Source organism: Apteryx rowi, unplaced genomic scaffold (assembly GCF_003343035.1).
Source record: "Apteryx rowi isolate R43461 unplaced genomic scaffold, aptRow1 scaffold_1146, whole genome shotgun sequence".
Taxonomy (NCBI): Eukaryota; Metazoa; Chordata; class Aves; order Apterygiformes; family Apterygidae; genus Apteryx; species Apteryx rowi.
In genome coordinates this window covers 117,590-129,929 of record NW_020447360.1, presented here as the reverse complement: position 1 = coordinate 129,929, position 12,340 = coordinate 117,590, and the positions used below count along the sequence as shown (strand labels likewise).

The window sequence follows — 12,340 nt, the reverse complement described above, 5'->3', positions numbered from 1 at the left end:
GCTGTTACGCAAATAATCTTGTGTCAAGTTTTCGATAAAACTTGGAACTATGCATGAATACCATATTTGTGTTCAATAAAAAAATGAGTTAAATGACACTTTAACAACAGTACCCATAAGTACTGTTTGCCCTTCTCCTTGTTTTTTCTGTAAGGTAACTATTGCTGTATGCATTTCTTAATGTCACTTTCTTTCCTTTTTTAGAGTTTCTTTGAAGGACAATCTGCACCGTGGGATTCAGCTAAGAAAGATGAGAACAGAATGAAAAATAGATATGGGAATATCATTGCATGTAAGTGTTGACAGCATAGTTGTGCATTGTGTTAACTTTCAGCATCTGATAAGAATGACCACCAGCCTCATGCTCAGGCTCATATTCCTCTTCTCTAATTAAGAAAATAAAAGTGAGGGAAGATACTACATTTTTTTGAGAAAACTGTCAGATTCGATGCATTTTCTCCACTAGCCTGCTGTATACCTTCCATCCTGTCATCAACATTTGTCTAATGGGGAATGTTGTTTTTAACCAGCACCCAGCTCTAACAGCTCCCAGACTGCTCCCGGTAGCTTGGTGGAAGAGTACCCATGATCTCATCAGTATCTTGACTTCGGGTTCTGGATGCTGTAGGATTGGACAATACTGCTTAGGTATTCCTTGAAAGCAGAATGACAGCCATCCTGATTTGCCCTCTTAACTCTGGGCAGACTCCAATGAAAAAAATAGGATGACTATGCTTTACTTAAAAATGCCAAGCTTGATGATGACTAGATATACTAATGAAGAGCTGCAGGGGATGATAGTGTGCTTTTGTGAATGACCCCTAAAACTGGCTCGATGAGATTGGCAAACACTGTGGCAGTAGATGCTGTGCATGAACACTGGGGCAGCAAATATATCAAGTTCAGTGAAATTATATTACTATTTACATGCTTGTATTGTTGCACATAAAGGGTAAGTTCCCAGTGTGTATGTAGGAGATGATCCCTTCCTTGGTTGTTCCTTCACAATCTAAATGATTTAGACATGAAATGTAAGTGGATGTATGGGCTAGGCAGATAACCATGAAGCAGATATGAGCAGGGGTATAAGCAATGGTCACAGCATGCGAGTGATCGTTGTCATAAGCTTTATAAACATGAAGACAAGAGATGGCCTTTGAGGAGAGATCATGTAATGATACTACTGGAGTTTAGAAATCAGCCCTAGGTACATGGGACAGCATGGGAGAAAGAATAGTGCTAATTATCTGAATACTTGGTGAACCTGTGGAAGTAGTGTGTGGTGACTATTTATACTGCCTAACTTCAGTATACAGTGTAAGTGCCTGTCTGGGCACTGATCTGCCTAGGTTCCTTCATCATCAGTGAACCACGCAGACATGACAGAGAAAAGGGTGGCTCTTTTAGAGGAAAGATTCAGAAATGGAGCCCATTTTAATGATCCTGAGTCATCACTGCAGGAGCCTCTCTCTGCAGTGATTGTGCAAGGAGTCCAGAGAGCCCAGCTCCTGACTTAGCAACCTACAGTAGGTGCTGTGAATAGTCCCTTATGTCACTGTGGCCCTGGTGGGATGAGACCATCTAGGAAGAGAAAACAGATCTCTTATTTGATGTAGAAAGAGAATGAGAACCAGCAAGAAATGCTTGTGGACACAGAGGCAAGTTAGGCAAGAGGCCTAGCAGATGGTATCTGCCATGTCATTTTGAATGGATTGAAGCTGGACATGATTGCATTGCTGTGTATGTGGGCGGCATACTGTGATACTTACTGGAAAAGGAAATGAAGTTTGCTAGGGAAATGTGAATATCATGATGGGCTGGAGCATATGTAAAAGAAGATAAATTAGCTACACATGGTTATGGTTGTTTCCTGCCAAGCAATCTTTAATGTCTAACAAACTTCTTGTTTTGTGAGAATATAGCAATATATTAGGTTACTATCATTATTATGTAAGTAAAAATACTGAAGGCATAAATAAGAATACCAAAGACTTTTATGTTTATTTTTCCTTCGTGAAATTTTATTTCCTGTCTAAGCCTGTGACAATAGATCTGCTGTTTTAGTCAAGGTTTAGCTTTGTCAGTCCCTTCTTTAATGTCATGTTATACGCAACCTGTCACTTTGACTCCCTTTGGTTGGAGTAAACAGAAGACTAATAGTGCTATATGTCTGAGGTAATGAAGTGACGAGTAGCAAAGGGAAAGCAAGTAAAAGATATCAGATACACAAATCAATGGCAATTACAAGTAATACTGCAGGCTCACTGAGAGGGCAAATGTTACTCTGATCATTTGGATCTCAATTTACTTTTAATGTCATCGGTATTTAGCAAAAAGAAAGAGTTGGATGGAGTTGTTATCAATAATTCCCTATTTATGTAGCTGTGAAAACAGAGAATACAAGTTAAAATTAAAACTCATTAGAGTAAAGGGCAGTATCTTAAAAGAGAGGCTAAAACAGCCTACAGTTTGTCGTCTGTTAAATAGATGTGTGCAAATGGAGTAGTTAACTGCCTATTTACTTTGACTGTTTTTCTGCTGATAAATGGTTGCTTGGCTCAAGAGTTTGAGAGTACAGTTTTAGAGGTCCACTTTTGAAAATTTGCCCCAGGTGGTTGTTAAAGTATTGACTTTAGCTGGAAATTATTTTAGTAAATTCCATTTTATGCTATGTTTAAAGAATCAAAAATACTGCAGATGGTTTAGATACCTCCAATTATGGGCACACGATTATAGTGAAACGTATTTTTTTTCTGTGGGAGTCTAATGTAATTTTTTTTCTGACCATTTATCCTCTTTATTTAAACTTCCCCCTAGACACTACTGTTACATTATTGCTTGTAGTCGTTATTGCTCTCTGAGGGAACTAAAACAATAGCACCAGGCTGCCAGCGTTGCAGGAGCTTGTCAAAATAGCAACATACTTTACATTACCCAAGTGATGTGCATTTAATTGGCTACAAGCATGCCCTACCCACTGTATGAAGGTGGCTACAACTTGTGAGGCACTGTATCAATAAGCTCAATCATGGCCACAGTCCAGTCACCCACACAAGATGTATTCCTTCTGTATTGGACACAAATGCCCTATTTTCTGTTTGCTCCTTAAGATCTAGAAACGATGTGAATCTGCTGAATGAACCTTTTTTGCTTAAGAAAATTATGTGTCTGTCCTAATCGTGTAGGGTTATGCGCGGGTTTTGGTAAAATCTATTGCTTTTTCCTCAGGAGAGACCTTGAGGTAAGTTGGGGGTGGGAAGGGTTGTTTATGTATTGTTGCCTAACTCAGCACTGACTAAATAAGAATATAGCTCACAGCTTTTGCAAGCAGCTAAAGATTTTAGCTGAGGTTTTTGTAAAATGCCAATTTGCAAAGAATTCAGCAAGGCAGCTCCCAAGAAAATGTTATCAGTTAGGTATGCTGATCAACCGGCTACTCAAAGCACACATTAGAGATCACAGTCTGCAGACTGATATATGCATGTTGTATGTAACATGAGGGAAGCGAGAAGGAAATGTTTATATTCACTATCTATTATTATCTACAAAGACAAATAGATTCTAACATAACTCATTTTGAAGGTGTAAGTGATCGGTGCAAAATTAAATCTGATATCCTAATAGAAGGGTATCAAAATAACAATGAGCTTGAAAAGAGTGTATTTAAAAGCTACAAGAAAAGTTGTTAAGAGCAAGCTAAGGTATGAAGAAAAAAAAACACCCTAAAAACCTGGACAATTAACCTAGAGGCTCTTTAAAAATCACTGTGTTGGATGTGTATCTCTTAGGGTAGAACCCACCTGATGTAAGCACAGGCGTACGCACAGTAACATTTTTCTGATTGACTAAAGAATTTTTTCAAATTAAGGAATGTTGCCATGCAGCAAGGAGTTAACTGGCATTTTCAAAGCAATCGACAAAGGGAGTTTCTCCAGCTCCACTGCAAATTAATGGGCATTGAACAGTCCATTACCTCCAGAATTCTCTGAAACTTAGATGCAAATGCAGCACTAGTAAAGATTCACGTGAGAAGAGAAAAGGGCAAAGAGGTGATATGAAGATACAGGCATGAACTTACATATTTAGTTTTGCCCAATCTGAAGCAAAAAAATCGCAAGGAAAGAATGAAGCAAGTAAAGGAAATAATAAAATAACAGAAATAATAAAGAAAAGGTAGTATTATTCAGTTGTATGAATCAGTCTAAAGTAAATAACAGGAAGTTATATTTTTAAGGTGCATTAGGGACATGTTAAGGAAATTTAAGCTTTGATGGCCCAAATGTGGAACTCATTGATGTTCAAGTCATCAAAGCCAGGATTCAGATGTCCCAGAATACCTGTGCAGGACCAACAAATATAACACAATACCCACATAAGACTATGCTTCTGCAGTGGCAGCTGAAGGCTAAACAGTATAACCTGGGGTATGTAAAGTGGCACCCAGTGCTTGTGTTTAGACAACTGAATCTTGCCCTAAGTAACTCAAGAAAGATAACAGTAAAGATCTTCACTAGCATGACTTGTTCTGTTGAGGATGCTTTTAAGGAAATGATGCATGAAATCATGGAAATGCAGGTGAAGATATACCATGAGTCCAAGCCAGCTTGACTTCTGGAGCCTGTTGACTTCAGCAGAAGTTGGATCAGGTCACAAAAGCCTAAAAGCAGCAACTGTCTCTGAAGATGAAAGTTCCTGATGTAGTATGTTTCTTACGTAAGATGGATTTTAAGAATTAAGGGCCTGTAAGCCTAAACTCTGTTCTGAATAAACTGATAAACAGCTTAATTAAACAGAGAATTGCACAGCACTTGGATAAACATAGCTTGATAGTGTCAGATGAGCATGGTTTATGTAACAGAAGATCACGTCTCTATAAACAGTTAGTCTTGGGAAAGTGAATAAATAGGCTGAAAAGGCTGACTTGATCAACGTAACTGATTTGAATTTTCCAACATCTTTGAAGAAACTCCTTTTCAAAGATGGTTAGATGCAATAATCACAAGAAACTAGCAAAATATTAGCTGTGGGGAACCCAGAGCTGGAATTCTAATTCATTCTGATTTACTGTTTTTGTTTTACTACTGTGCCCTTTCTTACTCCCAAGGGAAGGAAATGAGCCTCTGAGATTTATCGTCCCTGAGTTTTGAAGCATAAAAGAGGATGAAATCAACAGTTTGCCTCTTCCTTTCCTACTCATCCATTCAAAGAGCTCTTGACTCACCATTCTAAAACAATGTTATTTTAAGAACCACTTGATAAATGACAGTGAGGTGGGACATGCTGCCCTCTCCTTCCTCCCCACAATGTGGGCAAATATTATGCTGCTTATGACGAGATCATACCTTTAAACCACTTCATGTTATTTCCTCATCTGTTAAATTTTAGGGGGTTAAGTTGAAAAAAATTGTCCATTGAGAATGTGGATGGCAAGTTTCAGATGCTCTAATGCTTATTTACATTTACAACAAAATGATGTCAGGCACTAAGGCCTCTTAGTCAGCTGCAAGTAAGATTAACTCAGCAAGCAGGCAGCATTCAATAATAATAATACACAGGTATCTAATTAACAAGGGTAGCTTGTAAATAAAGCATCAGTAAAGTGACTATCGACCATGCCTCCATCCTTGAGATCATACTCTCAAATTTCCTTAAAGCACTGTTTCATCAAGAACTGCTGCAGCATTCTGGAAAAGCCATCATGTTTGGTCACTTCTGAACCCAGAGAAGCACGTTCCAAATTCTCATGGGAGAAGAAGCCCTGCCAGCATCCACAGAGCTTTTATGAGAGGGCTGTGGCCTCTAGCACCCCTTAATCACTGCTGTGGCATCCTCAAGAAAGCAAGGCAGCTGACAACAACCTAACTCATGCCCTGGTGTTTTGGACTGGAATTTGGAAAGTAGAGTTGGAAGTGCTTGCTAATAGGTAGAATTCCTGGCTACATATAGACAACCACAGTAGAGCAAAATTCAGTGACAAGCCCACTATTTGACTGTTTGTTTTTTGTCCTTATTTTATTTTGCTTTCTCTCATATTGAAAACATAATGAATTTCCTTCAGAAACTGTGCGGTGGTAGTATGTCTTGTAGAGCCACTCCAGCTTATTTTGAGGACAGGCAGAAACATTTGCAAAAGACTTAATCTTTGACAACCTAGTGTTATTTATTTTATTGACAAAAGGGGGCTGTTGAGGAAAAAAAGACATAACTGCATGTTAGATATACTTAAGGCATTCAAACTGAAAATCAGAGGGAATTTGGGAAGCCCTATGAATGACTTAAATGAAGATTAAATGTAGATACAGGGCTTTCCTGGACAACAATATAATGATGAACTTGAAAGTCCTGAGATTTTAGTTTGGCTCTAAAGTAATATTTTGATGAAGGATTTGTTACTGAATGTGTCTTTAATTACTTTTTTTCTTTCCATTGTTGCCATTTCAGACGATCATTCTCGAGTGAGACTGCAGACCATTGAAGGAGAAACAAACTCCGATTACATCAATGGAAATTATATTGATGTGCGTATACTGATGTAGTCAACAAAGTTAACATTGTGTTCGATCAGAGAGGCAGCTCTTATTATTCTCACATGTTATTCCTAATTTGTAATAGATATCACAGCTAGAATCAGCTGTTAAACATTGTTGGAAAGTGCTGTCGTAGGAGGCTAGGTGTACACTAACAGAAAAAAAAAGCCTCAAAGTTTTTGTCAGTAAGCAAATGAAAGGAATCATTTCCTCAAACCGCCACTCAACTGAAACCTTGCCAGTATCACTGTATGGCTACTTTGCCTGCTGGTGCTTATATGGACTAGCAAAATGTTATTTTCACTTTCTGTCAACAACTTGGCATCATTCCACATTTAAAAGAAAGCTATTTGCATATTAATGTGACAAAATTCTGTAATGCCTAATGCAGAGATTTGCAATCTCTTGTCATCTCTGTGCTTTTAAGTCGCCTTCAAAGTATATTCTGCAGCTGTTAACCAATACTTCTAATGCAAGCAAGACATTTCATTAAATATGTAGGGTGTTTAATTATTGAAGATGGCTTCTTTGTTCATTCTGCATCATGTTAACTTAATGTTTTACATTAGAATAAATTCTTTAAAAGACGGCGTGTTTTTGGTTGAAAGAATGAACTCAAAAGCAGAATTGAAAATCATTAGAAAGTCAATACTATCTAAAGCCAGAAAAGGGATAACAAAGTTAATAATTTTATTATTTTCATGGAGCACTAGCTGTTAGTCTAAGTAAAACAACTGTTGCTTCATAACAAACAGGTCTGCTAAAGATTTCTTGTTCAGTAGTGACATCTTCGAAATAGAGTGTCACAGTTCTTGGTTCAAATTTAATCACCAGTATGAGAAAAGAAGGTAATAGAAGTTTTTCTCAAAATTTGGAGGAACTAGAGCTGTACAAGAAAGGTAGGCTTATTTCAGGTGCAATAATATTCTGAAAATATCTTCTTCTATTGATGTTTATTAGTGTGTTCAACAACCATTTAGTTAAGCTTAGATTTCTTTTCAGTCCCTTACTGTCTGAAAAAATAGCATGTTTACCAAGAGGTAAAGGCAAAAGTGGAAATATGTTTACTTAGGAATCTCACTACACTCTGAAGGGAGTAATTTCTATCGTAAAAGGAGAGAGAGAGTTCATGTTGAAGGGTTAGATTTGAATTCACTTTCAAACTTCCCCAACATACAGGATTGTTTGAACTGAACGTTCTCATTTTAGGCTATTAGTATATCACTGAGATCTGATTTGGATCTGACTCTAAAATGTTACAATAAATGAGGAAGGAAGATTTGGAGCATATGGTCTCATTTAAAATGCTTGTAAGATAGCTTCATAGCAATCTTTTTTCATTATGGAAATACAAAAACATGGAGAGAATTTGGCCCCAAAAGAAACAATGGGTGAGAAAAAAATCTCACCCTCATCCTTAAGCCTCAGAAGATGGCTTCAGTGTAAAGCATGGAGAGCTGCAGATATCTTCAAAAGATATCTTCAAAAGATATCTTGCCCATAAAACACATCATTTTTTGTTTAGAATCTTGCTAGCCAGGTTTCCTTTGGAAATGCTTATTTTTCTACTACAGAAGCAGCTGTGATATTTCTCTTGCATGGGGTGATTAGTACAGTTTCCTTGTTGTCAGAATAAACATGTTAATATGGGAATGGCACCATCACAAACACAATGAAATTTTCTTGGATAAAAGAGGGAAAGGGCAAGGGTTATGCTATATTTTTCCCCTGTGTCTCATTGTGCTGTGAAGCTGAATCATTTAATCCCAGCAGCTAGGGATATTTGATAACTTATAGGAGGAAAAATGCAGCTCTACAGCTATCTAAACACTTCTCAGTTCATAGACTTCCAAATTTTGCTTCAGTGGCACATTAAGAAATCAATTCTGTAATTCATGTTACATTTTCTGTAATATTCAAGGTGTCTTCAATTGTTTCCAGTCTTTCCTGCCCTGCATCTCTACACTCCCTCTTGCTCCCTTATAAAGAAATTGCCTTTAAACTCTTTAAACTCTTGTTTTTGATGACTGGCACTGCAACCTAACCATTATTGAAAAATTAATACTGGTAACTGGATTTATCAGCATACTGGTGCATCTGGTAATCTAAACCTTTGGTGACACTCCCATCGCATCAGAAAGTCAAATACTGTATAAATGGTATTGTTCCCTATTGGCTTCCTATTCAATGTTGCAAAGAATCCATAGAGTATTAGTCTTTATTGCACAGCTAGCTTGTGATTAAGTTGCTCTTCTCTTCAGAGAAAAATAGAATTGCTTTATGTTCTTCCTATTTATAGGTGAACAAGAGTATTCATGCCAAGTCATTTAATCATAGAATTACCCTCCCTTTTACTGTTCAGAAATAATTCGTAAACAAATCACAGAGGGTAGAGTGGACGTCCTCCCACACTTCCCCCAGCCAAATGCAAATCTAGCATTCTTTAGCTGTTAAAAAAGGACTTGGCTTCACACTCAGTAGCAATAGCTTGGTGGTATATCTCAGCCTCCATGAGCATCCAATGCTATTAGCTGCAAGTGCTAGAGAGGATTTCATGCTGTTCATTTCCGGCAGAGCCAGAAAGGGACTTAAAGAACGTCTTACCTCTGTCCCCTAATGTACAAGGCTGCAACTTAAGTATCTTGCAGAAGATGCATTTGCTCCTTGTTCCCCTTTTCCCTCGCCCTTCCCCCACTATAAAGAACAACTTTTGCATCTAATATGTTGCCTTTATTGTTGTGATTTTTCCTGGAGTCTACTCTAAATGAAATTTCAGTCATAGCAACGCAGCCAAGGTGCACATTGCTTATAATTTTTTCCCATTTATTTCAGGGTTATCATAGACCGAATCACTACATTGCTACACAAGGTAAGTTTGTTACCCTTTCTTTTTGGCTGTGTGTACCTAAGAGGCTTTGTACACCATGTAGTTACTTGGATTACAGTTTATGCTCTCTAATAAGCATTTTTGCCACAGTCAGTATCCACGACAGAGTAAATTCAATCAAATAAAAGCAAGCAAGTTGAATTGCTATTACCTAATTTTCAGGTATGTCTTGTAAGCTGTCCTTTACCCTTGTGTTCAAATAGCTTTTTGGGTGGAAAAGCAAAATACACCCTTTTTTGACAGAAGTTATTCCATACCTTACTCATGAAAAAAGACATCATGGTAGAAATACTCAGTAAACTTTTCAGAGGGACAATGGTGACATGAAAATGTGTGTTCTCTTATTGATCAATGATAATTAGGCTTCAAGTCCTTAGACTACAAAACATTTTAGTTGGCACGTTTTAGTGGAGAACCCAAAGTCACATTATACTTGCAGGAGGATTCCTCAAAGGGATCTAGAGAGAGATTTTTACAGGCCATCTTTTAGAGCTTGCAAGAACCTGTTCCTTTTGTCAATACACAAATTTGCAGTTTGTACTTGTCTTCAAAGACATAATTTGCCTGTTTTGACACAGTTCTTATTTATTTTTTGGTCAAGTTCAGAGCTGGAACAGATGAGAAAGATAAGTCTTCTGCGGCTGGTTAATCATAATATTGAACAATTTGGCAGTGTCTTGCCTATGTTTGGATAGCATAGGTGTGAAAATCGGATTGCCCCTCTGCTGCTGGGAGGGATTCTTCTCTGTAATAGGCATTCTATAACAGAGCTTCCTAGATTTGCCAGGGGATCTGAAGAAGTTGCCCAGGTCCATTATTTCAACACGTGCCCAGTCTTTTAAGAGCATGAGCTGGGGTATTGAGAATAATATACTGAAAATAATACGTATTTATTGGATTTAGAGGGCATATATACTTTTTAATGATATTTTATAAAGACAGAGAAAAAGTTGGCCCTGTCAAATAAGAGCTCTGACCGTGATTTAAATTTCCCCCTAAGTCACCCAGTGTCAGCAGCCTCCAGCTCCCACTTTTGCCAGTGGGACTCTGTGTATCTCTACCTTTCTGTATTTCAGCTCTCATTAGTCAGTTAGCACCCAAATGAGGTGCTACTTCGTGTCAGATAACAGTGGGGCAGGACACAGAGCTTATTTCTAAAACTGCCTCACCACTGTAAATCTTAAAATTTTAGACCGGAATTAGAATTTGAGATCTTCGAATCTGAGCCATCTAAACATGCTTCATCTTCCACTTCTGCTACCCACCCACCACAGCCCACAGTCCAGTCTTTTTACAGATGAAACAGAGAGGAAAACTGGGATGAGAGCAGAGTATTTGCTTGATTCACTTTGGGCTTTTACACCCTCCTCTTCTGAGAAGAGATGGATTGTTCCATTTAACCTTTAGCTGATGATGCTATTGTTTTTCACTTGTAGCTGAATCCTAAAATGGAAAGACACACAGATACATTTGGCATTTTATTTACAGTTTGTAATACAGTTGTTTTCTTCAAGATATTAACCAGAAGATCTTTCTGGCAGCTCCCTGGGATACACGAGAGATTGCTATCTGAAGCAACTTTACATACAACTTTATCACCCTTCAGTACTTTAATAGCAAATACCAAGCATGAGGATTTTATGCCTTGGGCTTTTAAAGCCAAGTATTGGATGCAATAGAGAACTGAAAGTCAAAGTACCAGAATCACCAGCAGGCCCAGCAGTTTCTTTGCCACACTTTTTCTCTGATACGATGTCACGAAATACCTAGTCAAGGAGGAGAATAAGGGGAGTAGAAACAAATCTTCCAAGATGTAAAGGATGTGTGACTGTTCCAGCTGCCATTGCTTGGGGCAGGTCTCATCCATTTCTTCTGTGCAGGTGCAGCTGAGAGCACATGGCCTAACTGCTCCCGCAGTGCAGTGAGCCTGAAATGGACTCTCTGAAGAAAATAAAATCCATTAAAAAATGGGCAGACAGCTTGCTGCAAATTCAAAATTAATCCGGCTGTGAGTTTGTTAATGAATAACATCTTTAACATCTTATTTCTAAGGCCAGTTGGGAAGTGGTTTTGTAGCTCCATTTTGGAGGAAAAGCAAAGCATTGATCTCGAGAGGTTTCTCGAGAGGTCCTCTCTCTGGCTCTGTCCATGGCCTGATTAAAAATCATGAGTTTCTTTCCCTTCCTTCTCTCTAGGCTTTCCCACCTGTAGAATAGGGTTAAAATTACTCATCTGTGTTTTAAAGTTGTCTGAAATGTCCTGATAGATGCAGCTGTGTAAGGACTAGTGCATGGTGTTCTCCAGTACCCCAGCCTCCTGACAAAGCCTTTGCACAGTAATAACCCTCCCAGTACGATACGGTCTCTGTCTTTCACAAAAAATGATAAGGTAACTGCAAATAATCTCTAAAACTCATTTAAGGCTCTGTATTAACTATGAAAGGAAAGGCATTTGTTTTGCATGCCAAACAGTCTGTGTTTCTGTGTATCTTCCTCTCATGTAAGCCTGTCAGGAATCAAGGCTTGCACCTATAGCCAGAGATGTGCTTACTCTGTTTTAGAACACGTTTCCATATAGAGGTGTATAAACACATCAGTGCAGCACAGCAGTTTAAGCTGCATGTTTAAGTCCCTTAATGTCTACATCGCATCAGTCTTTAAATAACTTTTCCTGTTCTCCCTCTTCTCCTCCGCCCCAAATTTTGCAAGTGCACATGCCTATTGTTCTTTGAAGGGAAATATCATTACATGAGTCAGTTTTAAATCTCCAAGGAGTTCGTATGATTGATATTAAATTGTTCTGTGTTCTTAAGCTGTATTCAACATATCAAGTGGTAATGAGCAAATATAATTGTTTGAAGTGAAAAAGTGGCAAATTTAATCAGTTTGTAATAGACTACCAATCTGCTTTTAACAGATCTGGGAGT

The 12,340-nt window shown here is 38.1% G+C and overlaps 1 protein-coding gene across 1 annotated transcript in view; it reads left to right on the top strand.

Moving 5' to 3' along the window:
- Window positions 1-204: 204 nt before the first annotated feature.
- Window positions 205-12,340, top strand: part of LOC112972607 (receptor-type tyrosine-protein phosphatase mu) — a gene marked incomplete at its 5' end in the record, with an annotated part of 60,437 nt that continues 48,301 nt past the window's right edge. The window contains 3 exons of the mRNA XM_026079334.1: window positions 205-292; window positions 6,442-6,518; window positions 9,360-9,396. Of these exons, the coding sequence (XP_025935119.1) occupies window positions 205-292; window positions 6,442-6,518; window positions 9,360-9,396 (202 nt within the window). The remainder of the gene's footprint in view (window positions 293-6,441; window positions 6,519-9,359; window positions 9,397-12,340) is intronic.